Source organism: Recurvomyces mirabilis, assembly GCF_035927965.1.
Source record: "Recurvomyces mirabilis strain CCFEE 5264 chromosome Unknown scaffold_41, whole genome shotgun sequence".
Lineage (NCBI taxonomy): Eukaryota > Fungi > Ascomycota > Dothideomycetes > Mycosphaerellales > Teratosphaeriaceae > Recurvomyces > Recurvomyces mirabilis.
The window spans coordinates 18,679-35,635 of NW_027041975.1; the positions used below are offsets into that span (position 1 = coordinate 18,679).

The following is a 16,957-nucleotide window of genomic DNA, read 5'->3' on the forward strand; positions in this document are numbered from 1 at the left end:
GTCGGTCACTCTGTCCAAACTTTGGCTCTTCTTGGCTAAACTATCCTGGGCCTAGTAATGAGAACATGGCCTATGGTTCTCGTGCCATGTTGGGTTAGAGCGGGGTTGAGGGATTTAATTGGAAGGGCGATTCGATTGGGCTATGGTAGTGAGGCTATGCAATCCTTAACTCAGCCCAGCATTGCGAGTTTCCCACTTTGCTATAAAACATCAAAGAACATCGAGTCGCCCTGGCCAGGCTTGGGCTTTCGAAAGCGTTGCGATGGCGCTGATAGCTTCTGGATATTCAGACGTATCATCGCTGAACTACTTCACTACTCCACCCGCTGTTGGTGTAATTTCCGACTACATCAACAATCCGAACTACACCATCGGACAACAAGTGAACCTAGAATGGCAAACGTACATTACAGTGGGGGTGAGTTTGTGGCTCTACCAAGTCGCCAGCACGTGGGAATACGCCGCGATCTTTAAGGGACAATACCCAGTGCCCACGACTTATGCATGGACGGTCTCTAATCTGGATTTCGCCCTCGCCAATGGAACTGGTAAGAGCCTCCCATCCGTCCGAGTGCAAACATTTGCGTTGTACACTAGCGAGGAGTGAGAGTCGGGGCTGATGAGGCGTGTGCAGTGTTCTACTTCCACCTTACAAATTCGACGGATACAGGGGACAACGATCCAGCCCCCGGGTGCTTCAGCCATTTCTTCAACATCCTAGAAGCGGATTCGAGCACGCCCGGCGACTCTTCGTCGGCGAGTACATCAGCTCTAACAACGTCGACTTCAAGCCCTGCGAGCAGCACCGCCGCAACATCCACGAACGCGAGTCCGTCAGCGGCGACAACGCTCTCACCGTCAGCATCGCCGCCCGATGCAGCGCCAGCACAACAGAGTAGTAGCCTCTCATCTCGCGCCAAGGCTGGGATTGGTGTCGGCATCGGCCTTGGAGCGGCTGGCATCCTGGTGGGCGCCTTGATCTGGTTCATACGTAGGAAGCGATCTGCATTGCGGCAGAAACAACCGAGCCCCCCCTTCACACAGCAGGTGGATCGATATCATGATAATGGCGCAGCGAGCAGGCGCGACGAACTCCCGCAGTACGAGAAGCGGCAGCCGCTAGCTGGAGAGGAGGCAACGCATGAGATGCCGGTCAATGGGCAGAGACACGAGCTGGGTGGCCCGGATGTGCACGAGTTGGGTGGTACGACAAGTGAGATAGTGTGTTGACGTTGGTACCGCTCGTAAGCTCCTTTCAAGTGCTTTTCAAAGGCTGGGTAGGTATGCTACATTCATACACGTGTGCATCGTCCGAGTGCAGGATTCCATTCCTATACCTCATCATTTCCTAAGCAGCCGCCTGCGCGCTCCTGACCGCCGACACCCTCTGTGCCAGCAAGCCGAAACCCACCTCGCGGTAGTCGTCTGGCATGTGCTCTCCACTAGCGATACAATGCACCTTCATGTTCTCATGGTACTTCAGCCCGCTGAGCAACCTTGGCGTGATCAGGAAGTACTGACTTGCGCTGCTCTCCGCATACGCCATGTCCACCATCCGAGCGTGCATCAAGCGCTCGTTGCGCTGGTCCATACCCTGATTGATCTCATCGACCACGCGGAAAGGAGCGCGAGCGAGGGACTGCAAGGCCATGAGGTAGAAGATGGTGGAGACCGCGCGCTCACCGCCGGACTGCTTGCGATGGTCTAAAACAGGGAGAGTTTCGTTTTCTCTGTTCTAGTGGTCAGCAGGCTGAATGGAAAGGTAGAGAAGAGAGCTGGAGCGGACGTAACTGAACCTCACCTTGATCGGAATCGCCCACTGCTCAAAGTCCTCATCCTTGTGCACAGAAACCTCGCCCGCACACTGGATCTTCGCGATGTTCTCCGCAAACGCCTCGCTGATCTGGGCAATCAGACGGTCGAGCTTTGGCTCCCACTGCTCCCGGATGTCCGTCAGGTCCGTTTCCAACGCCTCGAGCCCAGCGTCTACTGCCTCTTTCCTCCTGCTCAGCTTTTCGATTGCGTGCGCGCGGTCCTCGTATGCCTTCAGGATCTGCTGCCCACCAGCACCATCGTTCATCTCGAGCTTGGCATGCATGCTTTCGATCTCCAGCTCGAGCCTCTCCGGCTCCCACTCCTTGACCTCATCATGCGTCTCATGGAGGCACATCACCCTCCTCCATCGATTCGCCGATACCCTTGCATATGTCGCCGAGCTTGCCTCCGTCCGCCAACGCCTTCTCCTTAACAGCACGGAAGTGTCCACTTCCCTCCTCAGCTCCAACAACTCCTTCTCCTCCTGCGTATGCTCCTTTAGCTTCTCAAGGTCGTTCTTCGCTTCTACGGCCAGAATCTGCGCCTCCACGTGTTGCACGATCAGGTCGCGGAGTGCCACAACCGCGTTGCCATAGTCGATTGCTAGTTGTCCCTTCTCCACCGTGAGTCGATCACCTCTTCCGGCGACATCTCTTCTCGTCGCTCCGAGCGCATTGATCTTCTCTGGCGCTTCGGTTAGCTTGTCTTCAGCACTCTCGAATTTCGTAGGCAGAGCATTGTCTTGCGATAATGCCTTCTGCCTAGTGTTCTTTTCTTCTCTGATGTCGGCGTCCTCTTGCACCAACCTCTCGCGACTCTCGCCTTTGCCTTGAATTCTCGACTCAACTCTGCCTTGGTCTGCTGATATTCCTCGATCGTGCGCTGCGCCGTCTCAACCCTTGCCTCCATATTCGCGTCTTCATGCTGCGCCGCTGACACATCTGTGAAGTATCTTGTCATGGACGTCACAGACTCAGGATTACGCGCGTGCGCGTACCGCTGAGACTGCTCCGTTGTTTACGTACTACAGAGCAGGATGCGTCCTGCGAGATGCTCTGCTGCTCTGTATGCTCTGCATGCTCTGTACGGACAGGACAGAGAAACAGAGCATACACGAATCTCCTTTGTATATAGCGATGGCTTTGTGCCGAGTACTTAGGAGCTTCGTGCTCAACCTCAAGTACAGGAGTCAGCGATAGGTTTTACCTACTGCCAATCAACGAATCGCTCATTGAGTCTCAACCGTCCACGCCTAGTTACCTTCCTGCCCCATTGGCAACCCCTTATGACATATCTCGCTTGGCCAAGCTGATTCGCTCGCATTGACGTGGCGTATTCTCCAGACTCGCGCCGCCGCAACACCTGAAAGCTCTCCGTGCTGGTCACCCAGCTCGTGATTGGGCTCTGTGGGCCTTTGAGGGCATCCACCGCGGCGTTCCCCAGCTGATCTCGCGTCATATATCCCGTAGCGTGAATTCTGCGGTTATCGCACAGCATAGCCAGCACGCCTCCGGCCCTTCGATAAGGTCAAGTATCCATCCTTTCAGGCCGTAGGAGCGGAGCTGCTCGTCCGTGCACGGCGCCCTGAAGTTAGCTAGAGGCGTGCCAGACTGCCGGATATTGATCCGATCCAACCTCAACTCATCATGCACCACCTTCCCCAGCTCGCGGTAGTCATCCCGGGAAGTGGCGGTGAACGCGATCATCTTGCCTTGACCGAGCGCGCTTTCCACCTGTCGCGCAAAGCGCGGATCCCTTGCCGAGCACGAGACTATGGGAGGACCGTAGATCTCACCCTGAAAGCGTTCGGGATGCTTCTGGATCCATTCCCAGGCTCTGTGCGCCTCCGGAGAGGCACGTTTGAGCTTTTTAGCCTGCTGGCCCGCTTGCGTGTTGAGGCTAGCCTTCTCGGCTTCTGCTTGCTCAATGATAGCGGCCCGCTGCTTGATGTGCTGGCTTAGACTCCCGATCTCTAGACGAATCTCCTCACGCCTAGGGTCAATGTCTCTAATCTGCCTCGTCACTTCCCGGAGTCGCTCATTATAGGCCGGAAAGTCGATGTCTGCGGGCCTATCCTCAATAGCACGCTCAAGAGCTGTCTTGTTCCGCTGCAGACCGGGCATATCCTGCTTCGCTTTATCCGAGAGTTTCTTCGCGGCCGCAGTCTCCCCATCCAGCTCTTTGATCTGCTGTTTTTTCGCCTCGATTGCAGTCTTGATATTACTTGCCTGGTTCTCGCTCTTCTCGGCCATGTTCGCGCACTTCGGCACGACCTGCTCGTTACGCTTCAGGTAGGCATCCTTCTCTCGCTCTGCCAGCAAATTTGGCTCCGTTTGACGCTGTAGCCGCGCGAAGTCTTTCTCAGCCTTCTTATGCTCATCTTTAGCCTCCTTGAAAACCTTCTTGGGAAGCTGATATTGCGGAAACGGCCTAAGCTTCTACAGCGCAGCGACGCGAGCCTGCCAAGTCTGGCGCTCCCGCAGGCGCTCGACGTCCCCACGCTGGTCTTGCTGACGGTCTTCCTTTGCCTTGAGCTCGTCATTGATGGCTTGCTGCTCGTTCAGCTTCCACTTTTGCTCCTTGCGCATGGTATGAGCTGATCATGCCACTCGCACATCTGCGGCGGCGCAGCAGCGCGTTACATGTCCGCCAATAACTGGATCGGTGACAGCTTGGCGAATTCTGAGATTTTGTCTTGAGGCAGACATTGGCACAGATTGTCCACTTGGATTGAGAAGCTGCGCGTTAGGTCCCCGACGGCCTTCTTCGACTTCTTCTTGCCGTGAATCAGGAAGTCGACCTGTTGACCTTTGGACCTATGTCCTTTCTACGTGATGATCGTCGTGATGGCTGGGTTCTCCGCGTGCCGTGCCCAGTCTGCGGCTAGTTCGATCTCAATCTCGGCGCGCAGGGTGCCGTTCTTGACAAAGTCGTCCTCTTTACTCGGCCACCTAGGTGCTTTCGCTCCCAGCCAAGACCGAGACAGATGGCGCAGACCAGAGTACTCTTGCCAGTGCCATTTGGGCCAATGACCATATTCAGGTTTAGGCCGGGGTGAAACTCAGCGGCACTGTATGTGACGAACTTCTTGAGACGCACGCGGATAATAGACTGTTCGAGACCATTAGCCTAGATTCCCATCGCTCAAGGCATGACACCACTCACTCCAGGCTGATGTTGGCTCGGCACGCATGCACCTCGCGGAGACCGCCGAAAGCTGTCGGGCAGCAGCGACCCTTCAGGAGACTGCGATCCATGCTCGAGCCGATTCTCGTTATCTTCTTCAAGTCCGTCCTCGTCCTCTTCATCCTCAGGATCCTCGTCCTGCTGCACACGCTGCCGTTTGTTCTTTGGTGTGCTCGCGTAGACCTCGCTATCTTCGTCATCGATCTCATTTTCGGTGTGCCGGCGACGCTGCGACACCTGTCCACGTGCCATGGTGTGCGTGAATACGAGTGATGTCGTTGGCTTATCGTTGATTTGGCGATGTCAAATGGTTCGCGACAGAGACGCGTTTGCGCTAAGGAAACACACGCGCGGGGACGGGAAGTGGGGCGATCCTTAACTAGGTGGCTTTCAATTGACCTTCTACTCTACAGTACATGCATACAAGAAATCTTCGTGAATGACGTACGCTCTGGCGACGGAACGTAGCACGCCTAGGCGGTAGGCTAGCCTAAAGCTACATGCGAGGGGTGTACGTGAGGCTGAGAGCTCGCAGAAAGGCGGCATGCCCTAATCTACCACTCATGGCTGTAAGGATAGCTTTCATCACGATGGACTCGAGTGAGTCGCAGTCAATGCTACCTAGCGATCTGGGCTTAGACGAAGATACCTTACCCGCCTATTCGGATGCTAGGAGTTCACGGACCAAGCTATAGGCGAGCTGGCTAAAGGATTTCTGGTGGTGCTTCTTTTCACGCTATCTAGGTCGGCGCAGAAACACGGTCAAGGAGAACAGTAAGGATCGGAGGACTGTCAGCGTCGTAAGGTCTTGCTACTGCCCTTGTCTCCTTCAAGACGAAGACTAGCCGCCGGTGGCGACGACTTGGCTAGAATGCATTAGCAACAAATCACCTAGTACGTGCCGTAGAGGACTTGTCGCACCCTCTACCACACAGATCAACTCCGCAGCCCCGCCTTGAGGTCGTGATGGGCGTCTCCGTGGAATGCCGAGCTGTGTTTGCGCAAGCCCGTTGAAAAGTGTGATTGACACGTGTTTAGCAAATCGCTTGGATGGACTCCCACTGAACGTTTATGTGAGCTCGTTGCCTGAAGTGGGCGTACCCGCTATGCACGAAGCCCTGTTTTGACTGCACACAGGATCTGACGCTCCAGAAACCTACAGAAACCTACGGTGCAGGAGGCAACCCCGCAAAAGCTAATGCCGCAGTATCCTACTACTAGAGATATGCTGCAGAAGATAACAATGAGCATCTCATACAAGTAGACCTGCGACGCTACTCGGGCTCGACTTGGTTGTGAATAGACTTCGACGCTGGAACCTGCCCTTTTGCTCCACATTGTCCACTACCAAGAACGAAAGGGCACGAAGGAAGCACTAGCAAAGCAGCAGTCTTGGCCCTTGGCATCAGGATGAACACTTGCGACGGTGACCTGGGTAGCTTTTGCAACGTTGAGGCTGAGCACCCTAGGTTCTCTCAACCCCTAAGGCGGCCGTAGCCTTCTCCCTTACGCCTGTTGCTTTCTCTGACTATAGCAATTGAGCTCCGTTTATTCCAACGCCTTGGCGAATCGGACACCACGGTCAAGTCCGTGAATCTCTACACCAGAACTTAGCTCGAATGATATGCAAGTGGAACGTCACGCGCAACTTGATTCGACACTTGGATAGTGCATAAACGTGCAACGAGGATCCAATGCTCGCACCTGCTTTATATGGCCTTCTACTTGCGAACACATTATCCCAGACGCGCTGGCAGAAGGAATCGGGTGTCAGCCGCTAGTCTATTACTGTTCAGCATTGCAGGTACTGCCTTGCTATAGTAGACCTACCCTAGCATCAAGAGTGCAATCTGGGGACTGAAGACCCCCGCTAGCCAACCTCATCTCAACATCCTAGCTGAGACCGACAGCACTCAGAAAGCACTTGTTATACTTAAAACCCGGCATGCCGACGTCCGCTGGGTTGGCGACCTCGACGCTAGCCTGTGGGTATCACGACCAATGCTAAGATATTCATCGCCGATCATACTCAGCGACATCACCGCGTTCATATGCAGCACAGACGTAAAGCCCGAATCCCGATACCTGCTGCCGAAGTTGCGGAGGGGACGTAAGGCTGCCGCGTACTTATCCTACATCCTTGATCACTACGATATACTTCCCAGGTACACCTTCTTCGTCCATGCTGCGGGGATCAATGGCATAACGATATCCTGTCTAAGTACAATAACCAACCGAACACTATACGCAATTTTCGCACCGCTGCCAAAGATGCTTATAGCTTTGTCAATTTGCGCTGCAGGCTCTCTTCGTCTTGTCCAGTAGCTGTTCACCCGTTTGCGGCCACCGATCTGGATATGAAGCTGCTGGAAGCAGGGAGAGACTATGCCGACGTGTATATGGAAATCTTCAACGTTTCACCTTGAGAAGTTCCCGAAGTCATTGGTGCTGTGTGTTGCGCTCAGTTCGCTGTCAGTCGTGATCGGATCCGAGCTCGACGGCGCGAGGACTATAAGCGAATGATGTGGTGGGCTGGTAGAACGACGTGGACTAACGACTTCGGGGTGGCTCTGGTTTTCGAGAAGTTGTGGCACATCATCTTCGGAATGACTGCAGTACAGTGAGTGCGTTGTAATCATATACAGCCGGAACTCACTAATCCGAGTAGTTGTCCTAGATACGAGCAGTGTCGATGCGACAATTTTGGTTGGTGTGGACCGCTGCATACCGATGAGGTCCTGATACCGACAGGGTCGACGGACTGATAGCCAAGTGCTGTACAGTACGTGGGAGCAAAGTAGATGGTGCTAGTTGCCACGATAGTCTATCCCGATTCTGTGAATGCCTATGTTGAACCGGTGTTCGTAGGTCAGCGTTTGTTCGGGCGTTGCGTAGAAAGAAAGGCTGCAAGGCTAGTCGACGCGGCGCCACGACCTTCACACACAAGACGGGAGCAGCACTGCCCTAAGACGAACTGTTATTGTGGTGCGTATGACAAGAGACCGATCTGCCCTTCACCCCGCCACTGCTTTCGTCACCATCTCATAATCTGGCGGTCGGAGCAGACATGATCAAGTCGTGTCGCAGCCCAAAGTCAAGCGCATTGGAGGAAGCATCTGGGTGCGTAGTATGTAAGGCAGCGGAAGTTGGAAAGGCTACCGCGGATCTGCTGGCTGAGAAGTACTGCTGTGGATTGACCTGGCCGATCAAAAGAGGCTGCCTCTCGTTGCGAGACCATCAGATTCTTGCACGTAGGCTACCGCACTGCCATACCGTGAGTCAGATCACATATCCCAAACGTTCTCGCCAACAACGAGGGCTAGTCCTCCCTTAGCAGTCTTAGACCTGCTTCTCCGCGATCAAGCTCATGCGCCGCTCGCCACTCTGCTTGTGTCCGACAGCCGGGAGTCCAGTCTCTGGATCGATCGTCAAGCTTCCAGCCCTCGCCGCCTGCACCAAATTCGGGTTCTGCTCCGCCAGACGAGCAAAGTTCTTCTCGGCTTCCCAGTTCCAGATGCTGTCCGATGCAAAGACCAAGTTCATCTCCTCAAGCTATTGCAAATCAGTCATTGTTAGCCATCAAAATTTCACACTCGGGTCCTCTAGAAGCTTACCGTGCGCTGGTTGGTCTCTGGGTACAAGGCCCATACGACAAGTATTGAGAGGACGTTGACCCCACCGAAGATGTACAACGTCTTCTCATTGAGCGCGGCGAAGATGGTCGGCAGCAAGAGCACACACCAGCCATTACCAATGCTCCATCCCACGACACCCCATGCGTTACCCTTGGCGCGAACCTGCAATGGGAAGATCTGGGCTCTGTCAGTCGATGTTCTGATACGATCCACACCAGAAGACATACCTCTGCAGGGTAGAGCCACGGCACAGTAAGCCACGTCGCGCCGAAGATGGCAGTGTAGAGATATACAAAGAACACGGCTGCTCCGCCAACGTGCGTCTTATGCGATCCAGTGGCGATCTGTGTCGCATACGACAAACCACCAGCACAAAAGCAGCAGATACCCTGTCCTACCGCACCCCAGTATAGTGTCCAGCGTCGGCCGATGCGGTCTAAGGTGAACACACAGATCAGGGTGGCAAGCTTCACACTGTTAGTCATTTCCGCAGCCGTTCCGGGCTTTACGTACCATGTATGTGATGTTGTTGAGCCCACTGACCCACTGACGGTCGGCGGCTGCGATGCCAGCAATTGTGAATATTTCAGGACCATAAATCGTGATGCCCGCAATGCCAATCCACTCTTGTAGGATCTGTAACCAGATCACCAGCTGCACCCGTCGGGCGGTGTGCAGTTTGCCCTGCTTGATGCCGAAGAACATGGCGAAATAGCTGGTCGACTGCGAATTGTCATGCTCCAGTCTGACAACGTTCTGAATATCTTGGAATTCGGCATCGGCAATACCGTCCTCTTCGCCGCGCAGCCGGCCCAGAATGAAGCGTGCTTCCTCGTCTCTGCCGACCTTGACGAGCCATCTTGGGCTCTCGGGCATGAACCACACAACGATGAAGAGGCCTAAGTCGTGTCAGCTCGATGCAAGAACGGCGAGAACGGGTTAAAGCTGCCACTGACCAATGAGAGGTACGATCTGGAAAGCGATGGGAAACCTGTTGTCGTTGTCAGCTCCGCGATACCGGGTCAATACTGCCGGAGTGCTCACCTCCAGACGAAGCTCGATGTCCCATCGCCATAGAAAGATGTACCGTACTCAATCCAGTAAGCGACAACGACTCCGAAGATATTGAGCGTAAATTCGATGGATACTAGTCGGCGTCAGCAGAATGTTCCCGCCATGTCCGTTGCCATTTCTCCACCGTACCAAAGGCGCCGCGCGAGGTGTGCGAGGCAGTCTCGGTAGCCCAGACCGGCGTGATAGCATTGAGTATCCCCGTTCCAATGCCGTTGAACACACGCGCTATCAAAAGTCAGCTTGAATCGCCAGCGTCGCCGAAACACAGCAGTATACCGCAGAACATCCAATTGGCATTCTGTGCCGAGCACTGAAGAATAGCACCCACTATCGCCCATACACTGGCGATGCCTATTGTTGCAATGCGACCGTAGCGGTCTCCAAGCCAGCCGCCCCAGAGAGCACCAACGAGGGTACCGGGCAAATAGTAGACAGCGACCTGACGATAGCAATTAGCTCTGAGCTTGCGCTGAAGTCGTGTGTTTGCTCACAATGCCGCCCTGTAGAAGCGGACGGTCGACTTTGACCAACCCATCGGCTTCATCGAAATGGCCGAACCCCATCAGTTGAGCTACCAAGACGTCAGCCATCGCCGTCTCGGGTAGATGAATCTACACTTGTGTTACCATAGTTGCGAGCCGTGTTCACGCCACCCATTACTCCTGAAATAACTTAGTCAGTGGCTAGGAGATGAACCAGCGTGGATGGGGACCCGCCCTGATCGTATCCTGGATATCGTTAGCGATCAGCCACAGCACGAAACACGCCTTGCAGTGGTGTGGAGCCTACCAAAGAAGAAGATGGACAAGGCTGCCACACAGTTGACAGCGATGAGCAGAGCGCGCTTCTCGAGGCGGTTGGCGACGCCATGCTTCTGAAAGTATTTGGGGCGCTTCAGGGCCATGTCTTGAGAGGCGTTGATAGAGTTGCAGTCAAAACAGTATGCCGTTATTCACATTTGTTCAAGCACACGGCGGATGCAGGCGACTCATATACGAAAGATTGATCGTATTGATCGTCCATAAGATACCCAAGGCCTTCAGTTGGCGAGTTGATCGGGGAACTGTCGTTTTCCCCGAAGGCTGGTTTGCAGTTTCATCTCGGGATGCAGCGGTGGATCGCCGCCAAGATAATCCTCTCTCAGCGAGCAGGGTCTGTGCAGACGGCAGATGTGGGGTTGGAAATCTTCCGATTTGGAGACCTGTGAGAGGTGACGCTTTGTAGTCATAAATACTTCGTAGATGGTGCTGACCCGGGGCAACCACTCCTCTCCCCAAGGTCCTTGAAGCATACGACGCGGTGTACAATACCCATACGTCGCCTCGATGCGCTTCTAGATCTCCGAGTCCTGCTGAAGACGGGCCACCCAAACGGGGGAAGCTCGACGTGGGTCCAAAGTCTGATCATCCTCGACGGATAGAGACGTCGAGACGCAAGAATGCATGTCAGTCCTGTCGCATTCGCAAGGTAAAGTGTGATAGCGTTCGCCCTGCCTGCAGCATTTGCCAGGCTACGGGATCGAGATGTGTCTATACCGACTTGCTACCGCAGAAGCTCACGTAAGTGCAAGTGGTCCTCTGAGAAGAAGCCACACTAAGTACTTACTAACGTAGTCACGCTGTTACACACTTATCTGAGCTACGTTGCGAAGGGCCACCCCTAATACATAGGCATGGTTGTGAAGGAAAATGGGTGATGGCGCATAGCGGCGGTCCTGCTGGAGTACGCAAAGACAATTAAGTGTATGCAGATGGACGAAGTGAGGTCGCATAAATTGATAGGAGGCAGTCGGTGTTCCAATGAGCAAGCGTCGGTCGAGGTCTTGGAATAGTCGCAGGCCTTTTGCGACATGAGTCTTAACTCTAGTGTACTCGCCCTCTGTTTCGAGCGGCATAATGCAGGACAAGATGGTTTGCAAGAGTAGCATATCCTATTCGAGTTCAGCCTCGTGCCAACAGATTGCTAAGAAGTTGCCGCGGAGACGACGTGTAGACGTAGCGCGCAACGTCCTCTCGCTTGCGGACTGGCGACTCTCTATCCTTCCTTGCACGACTCTTCGCGATGACACACAAGCAGTTCCACAAGTATAAGTTAATCTAAGACATCCGGCGAGAAAACGAAACAGCTGCCAACGAGCGAAACCAGTGACGGAATCGAAAATCCACATGCTGTTACCTTGACGCTCTCCGGTACATTAGCAATCCTAGAGATGACCTGCATTGCGGAAAGAGCGACTGACACGATCGTAAAGAATGCAATCAAAGCTGCGTAACGATGCTCGAGGTAGCTTGCGTATCACGATACGGAGAGCAGTAGGACAATCCTAGCAGCCTCAATGGGAAGATTGTGTCGGACCTGTTCGTGCAGAGCTGTTCGGTCTCGTACCGAGTCATCGGCGGGGATGATCGCACAGCAGACTTGGGCGCGACCTATACACTGTGGCTTTGATGTTGTATAGGCTGGTCCAAAACCTCGATAGTGATTCCTTCGAGGCCTGAGAGATCCCTGAAGCTCCTGGCCAAGAGCTCGCCCATAATTTCGACGACTCGTACGCTGTAGGTGTGCCGAACATGGAGGTTCACATAGCGTGTCAGGTATCGACGACGTATCTCCACAGCCCGGCTCGGCGGGTTGGAGAGTGTCATCTCTCTAAACATTGATTCTCCTAGGCTGTGTAAAAAGCGGTGAGGCAAGAGACATAGCATCCACGATATATCGATCCAGAACATGAGCAGACCGTTGTAAGACGAGGATTCGCAAGCAATTGCGGGAACGTCCAGGTCGCTGGTCAGAAATAGTTGCTGTCGGGTCGCTGAAGACTCGGAGCTGATGAAGTGTCTAGAGCGTCGACAGACCTGGGCAAGTCGCAAGAGGTCCCTTTCCGAGAGCATTGAAAGGACCGGATCCCATAGTTCGTTTGGTAGCGACCCGGGAAGACTGTTGTTGGGATGTGAGCCCCAGATGGCGGCTTATTGGGCGGCTTCTGTCAACGCAGCTTAGTATATTGGGGTAGCAGAGCGTCAGGAGATACACACTTGCTCACTATACACCACTCAAGACCCTTCGCATAGTTCGAGCGATGTATGTGCGGTGATCTATGTGTAGTCGCGGCGTATTACGGTAGTCCCGAGCCTACGGGCACTCCCTCGGGCCGTCAGCAGGACCCGGCACCGCGCTGTCAAGCTTGATGCTCTTCCGCTGTTGTAGGGGTTTGCTGAAAGAGCACCTCAAATATGGCCGACGAAGTCAGCACATTCGAGGATGTCGCTGGTAAACGTGAGAGCACGAGTTTCACACCTACAAAACACGTCCGGCAACGACTTAGGAGGAGCAGTAGCGCATTCGGGAGGGCCCAGTGACTGCCTTGGGAGCCGGAAAGCAGATTTCGCCCTGGCTTGAGCTGAATCGGTGGCCACGATACATGGAAGGCGTGGCCCTTTTGGACGCCGCTCCGCTAGTGTACCTGCCGGATCCGGCTATGGAGCGGGTCTGACTCATGATATGTGACGCCCTTGATGAATTTGTCGGAGCAGCGCGGAGCGCAGTGTGCGAGGATCGGATCAAGGCCTTTGAACAGGTCCGCATTAACAGCTTCCTACAGCGGCCTCGAGCCTCAGACCGCCAGCTAGTAGTGTCGCTTCAGAAGCCGACCTGCCGTAGCTACGTCAATATCTGGAAGGCGCTCCTACGCTTTGACGAGTCAGATGCGGACGATAAATACAATAAATGGCCATGAAAGATCAACGACCGGTTCACCTTCGGTTGGCGCGCCGTGCAGTCCACGGGGGAATAGTCGTTTTCCCCGAATGTTTCACTTTGGGGCGGAATGCCGCCAAGAAGCTCCACTCAGCGAGCAGGTGTTCCGAAATGTGCATGGGAGGAGCGCGGAGTGCAAAGACGGCAGGCCTTGGGGTTGCATCCCGTCCACATAGGGCAGCTGTTGAAAACCTTCCGATTTGTAGACCTGTGGGAGGTGACGCCGTGTAGTCAGAAGTATTTGGTAGACGGTGCTGAACTTCGCGGTGCTGATCTCGGACAAGCACTCGTTTGCCCGAAGTCTGGAAGCCTGCGACGCGATGTACGATACTCACATGTCGCCCGATCGCAGCTCGAGATCCCCGAGTCCCGCTAAAGACAGGCCTTCTAAGTGGCGGAAGCTCGTCGTCGGTCTAGAATCGGATTATTATCCTCGACGGAAAGAGACGTCGAGACGCGAGCATGCGTCTCAATCCTGTCGTCTTCGCAAGGTAAAGTGTGACAGCGTTCGCCCTGCCTGCGACACTTGCCTGCGGCGTATGCCAATACGCCGTTCTTTCGTCCCTAGTGGTGTGTATTGTCTGCTATGCTCTGCGACGCTCCTTGCTGTCAGAAACACGACGACATGTCTTCGACTTCCACCACCACCGTGGCGCCCTGGAAAGCGAATATTGGCGTCTACACTAACCCGGCACACGATCTGTGGGTTGGCGAGGCATCGCCTAGCAAGGATGAGTGGAGAAGGGCGAGATTTTGAAGCCTGGCGAGGTCACCGTGGCTATTAAGAGCACTGGCATCTGCGGGTAAGCAGGAACAATGACAGCCAATAGTGGCGGAGCATAACGAGTACTGAGGTATACACAGCTCCGATGTGCACTTCTGGCACGCTGGCCGCATCGGGCCCATGGTCGTAGAAGACGCACATATCCTAGGCCACGAGTCTGCCGGCATCATAGTCGCCAAGCACTCTTCGGTCACAACGCACGAGATTGGCGAGCGCGTGGCTGTTGAGCCGAATATAATCTGCGGCGAGTGCGAGCCCTGCTTGACGGGCCGATACAATGGCTGCATGAAAATCGAGTTCCAGTCGACGCCGCCAATTCCGGGCTTACTCAGGAGATATGTCAACCACCCGGCGGTGTGGTGTCACAAGATCGGGGACATGAGCTACGAGGATGGCGCGCTGCTGGAGCCGCTAAGTGTGGCTTTGGCGGGAGTGCAAAGGGCGAATGTCACACTGGGTGACAGCGTGCTTATATGCGGCGCCGGACCTATAGGGCTCGTAACTCTAGCATGCATCAAGGCGGCTGGCGCAGAACCGATGTTATCACGGATATTGATGAGGGCCGGCTGAAGTTCGCCGAGGACTTTTGCCCGAGCGTAAGGACACACAAGGTCGACTTCAGCCACACACCAGAACAGTTCGCAGAGGCTGTAGTGAAGCTGGCGGACGGCGTAGAGCCGGCGTTGGCTGTGGAGTGTACGGGCGTTGAGTCTTCGATCTCTGGAGCAATACATGCGGCGAAGTTTGGCAGCAAGGTCTTCGTGACTGGCGTTGGCAAGCCGGAGATAAAGATCCCATTCATGCGGTTAAGCACAAGGGAGGTCGACCTACAATTCCAGTACCGATACGCAAATACCTGGCCAAGGGCGATACGGTTACTTAAGGGTGGCGTCTTGGACCTGACGAAGCTTGTGACTCACCGATACGAGCTGGAAGACGCCGTGAATGCGTTCAGGGTTGCGGCAGATCCTAAGCAGGGTGGGATCAAGGTCATGATAACGAGCATGGAGGAGGGCGATAAATAGGATCAATGAACCTGCACGTCTGGACGAAGATCACGCTTCGGATAAGGAACAGTCTCATCTAATCTTACAAGTAGTACTAACACAGTATACTCAAACTTTTGGACACTTTCCGATACTAAATCATCTCATATACTAACATAGGTAGCCAAGTCTAAACGCTTGCAGCAAAGATCCATCGTACCGTCCGAGGTCTGCTGGCGTTGTCAGTCAACATACTCAAGACAAGATGTATCTTTGCTCACCACTCAGAAACGCCGCCTAGGCAGCTGGTCGCTCGTCAGCACGTTCCAACAACGGCACAAAGTAGATGTTCCTCATTTGATCTCCCCACCATATCCGGCTGTCGAAGGATCCACCGGCAAGCCAACCACCGGCCACTGCGGTAGCAACCCGGTCTCGCTGCAGACGGGCAGTTTTCAAGGCTTCACCGCGGATCTCATCTGGGGCAGAGTCGTACAGGAGCTGGTCCAAGTGTTGTGAAGACAGCGGGATGTGGACGCCGGACATGATTCCGTTCTCATGGTAGCCGGTCGGACGTAAGATCAAGAAGTCCTGGTGCCGGGCTTTCAGGCGTTCCAGCTCGGACATCAGCGTTAGCGGCTGCATGGTGCAGGTCTCTGCTGTGAGGTGGGCGAAGGAGCTCGCGGCCTCCTCGATGGCATCCTTGATGGCGCACGACGTCTGCAGCTCGTCCGCTAGCGCACACCAGTCAATCTGCTCTTCCTTCGGCATGGCTTTGACACCTGGCGCTACCATTTGGATGTCGTCGAGCCTCATCTCGGCGTGCGCGGACAGCTCCATCAGCGCGGCTTTGGCGAAGCTCTCGGTCACGTCGAGCTCAGTGACGAGTAAGAACTTCTTCTACCCAGTCTTACGTTCCAACACATGGTTCAAGACCTGCATCATCACCCGGGAGTTGATGCTTCTGTTCAATGGCGGCTCTATTCGCAGCTTGCTGTGCATCGTCGTGCCGTAAGGGAAGTTCATGAAGAAGCATTGACCAACCTTGGCCGTGCTGGTGCCTCGCTGGTAGTCCCTGGAAATGAAGCGAAATTGGTAAGTAATTTGGGGGGAGCATCCGAGCTGCACTAGCCGGAGTACCCCAGTAACAAGTATAGCTTCGAGTGACTGATGGAAATCGCTGTGGACAGTCTTCCTTGGAGATATGGTTTGGACTCAAAGCGAATTCGCTTGACCGGGGCTCAAGCAATTCGCAATCCCACTGGCGGAGGTCAAGTCGTATACGTTATCCTGGGCACTACCAAAGGCGGCCACCCCTCGAGCTCCACGTCCAACCCATTCTTCCATGCCGAATAGTATATGGCATCTTCACCGCAGCTGCAGCTGGCAATCACAATTGTAACTAACCCAGAGGTGGTACACCCCAGCTGCTGAGATCAGCGTTTGATCAAGAGCGATCGTCTCTCATCATAGCCCGCCGTGATCTCTCGGACGAACACGCCTACAAGCGCGGCTTCATCGGGCACGTTGAAACGATGGTGGTCTTGGCTACTGACGCTGTCAAATCAGGCACAGAGGAGCGTCTCACTCCAGCCACGGCAACCGATTATCGTCTGACTTGCTCCACAGCGCTGGCCACGGGCGACGAGGTTCTTGGGAAGTTATTAGGGAGTGGGTACACTTGGACATGAATACGAGGGAGCGTGTAGTAATCGGGGAGA

General features: G+C 54.5%; 8 protein-coding genes across 8 annotated transcripts; 2 read left to right on the forward strand and 6 right to left on the reverse strand.

Annotated features, from left to right (window-relative positions):
• Window positions 1-262: 262 nt before the first annotated feature.
• LTS14_010361 (uncharacterized protein) lies at window positions 263-1,230 on the forward strand (the record flags this gene model as incomplete). Its single annotated transcript, XM_064843037.1, has 2 exons — window positions 263-548; window positions 671-1,230. The coding sequence occupies 2 exons, from the start codon at window positions 263-265 to the stop codon at window positions 1,228-1,230; spliced, it is 846 nt and encodes a 281-aa protein (XP_064689341.1).
• Window positions 1,231-1,348: 118 nt separating this feature from the next.
• On the reverse strand, window positions 1,349-2,775 carry SMC5_2 (Structural maintenance of chromosomes protein 5; the record flags this gene model as incomplete). The annotated part of the gene is made up of 3 exons (XM_064843038.1): window positions 1,349-1,735; window positions 1,802-2,499; window positions 2,622-2,775. The coding sequence occupies 3 exons, from the start codon at window positions 2,773-2,775 to the stop codon at window positions 1,349-1,351; spliced, it is 1,239 nt and encodes a 412-aa protein (XP_064689342.1).
• Window positions 2,776-3,269: 494 nt separating this feature from the next.
• On the reverse strand, window positions 3,270-4,403 carry SMC5_3 (Structural maintenance of chromosomes protein 5; the record flags this gene model as incomplete). The annotated part of the gene is given in 2 exon segments (XM_064843039.1): window positions 3,270-4,245; window positions 4,258-4,403. 2 exon segments carry the CDS (start codon window positions 4,401-4,403, stop codon window positions 3,270-3,272), a joined length of 1,122 nt encoding a protein of 373 aa, XP_064689343.1.
• Window positions 4,404-4,642: 239 nt separating this feature from the next.
• SMC5_4 (Structural maintenance of chromosomes protein 5) lies at window positions 4,643-5,253 on the reverse strand (the record flags this gene model as incomplete). Its single annotated transcript, XM_064843040.1, has 3 exons — window positions 4,643-4,735; window positions 4,759-4,926; window positions 4,981-5,253. 3 exons carry the CDS (start codon window positions 5,251-5,253, stop codon window positions 4,643-4,645), a joined length of 534 nt encoding a protein of 177 aa, XP_064689344.1.
• A 3,087-nt stretch (window positions 5,254-8,340) lies between these two features.
• On the reverse strand, window positions 8,341-9,711 carry LTS14_010365 (uncharacterized protein; the record flags this gene model as incomplete). The annotated part of the gene is made up of 5 exons (XM_064843041.1): window positions 8,341-8,553; window positions 8,616-8,813; window positions 8,864-9,103; window positions 9,150-9,535; window positions 9,681-9,711. 5 exons carry the CDS (start codon window positions 9,709-9,711, stop codon window positions 8,341-8,343), a joined length of 1,068 nt encoding a protein of 355 aa, XP_064689345.1.
• A 451-nt stretch (window positions 9,712-10,162) lies between these two features.
• LTS14_010366 (uncharacterized protein) lies at window positions 10,163-10,614 on the reverse strand (the record flags this gene model as incomplete). Its single annotated transcript, XM_064843042.1, has 3 exons — window positions 10,163-10,281; window positions 10,337-10,372; window positions 10,500-10,614. 3 exons carry the CDS (start codon window positions 10,612-10,614, stop codon window positions 10,163-10,165), a joined length of 270 nt encoding a protein of 89 aa, XP_064689346.1.
• A 3,477-nt stretch (window positions 10,615-14,091) lies between these two features.
• Window positions 14,092-15,275, forward strand: lad1_2 (L-arabinitol 4-dehydrogenase; the record flags this gene model as incomplete). Its single annotated transcript, XM_064843043.1, has 4 exons — window positions 14,092-14,172; window positions 14,226-14,269; window positions 14,331-14,707; window positions 14,770-15,275. 4 exons carry the CDS (start codon window positions 14,092-14,094, stop codon window positions 15,273-15,275), a joined length of 1,008 nt encoding a protein of 335 aa, XP_064689347.1.
• A 258-nt stretch (window positions 15,276-15,533) lies between these two features.
• Window positions 15,534-16,162, reverse strand: LTS14_010368 (uncharacterized protein; the record flags this gene model as incomplete). Its single annotated transcript, XM_064843044.1, is given in 2 exon segments — window positions 15,534-16,136; window positions 16,151-16,162. 2 exon segments carry the CDS (start codon window positions 16,160-16,162, stop codon window positions 15,534-15,536), a joined length of 615 nt encoding a protein of 204 aa, XP_064689348.1.
• Between the last annotated feature and the right edge of the window lie 795 nt (window positions 16,163-16,957).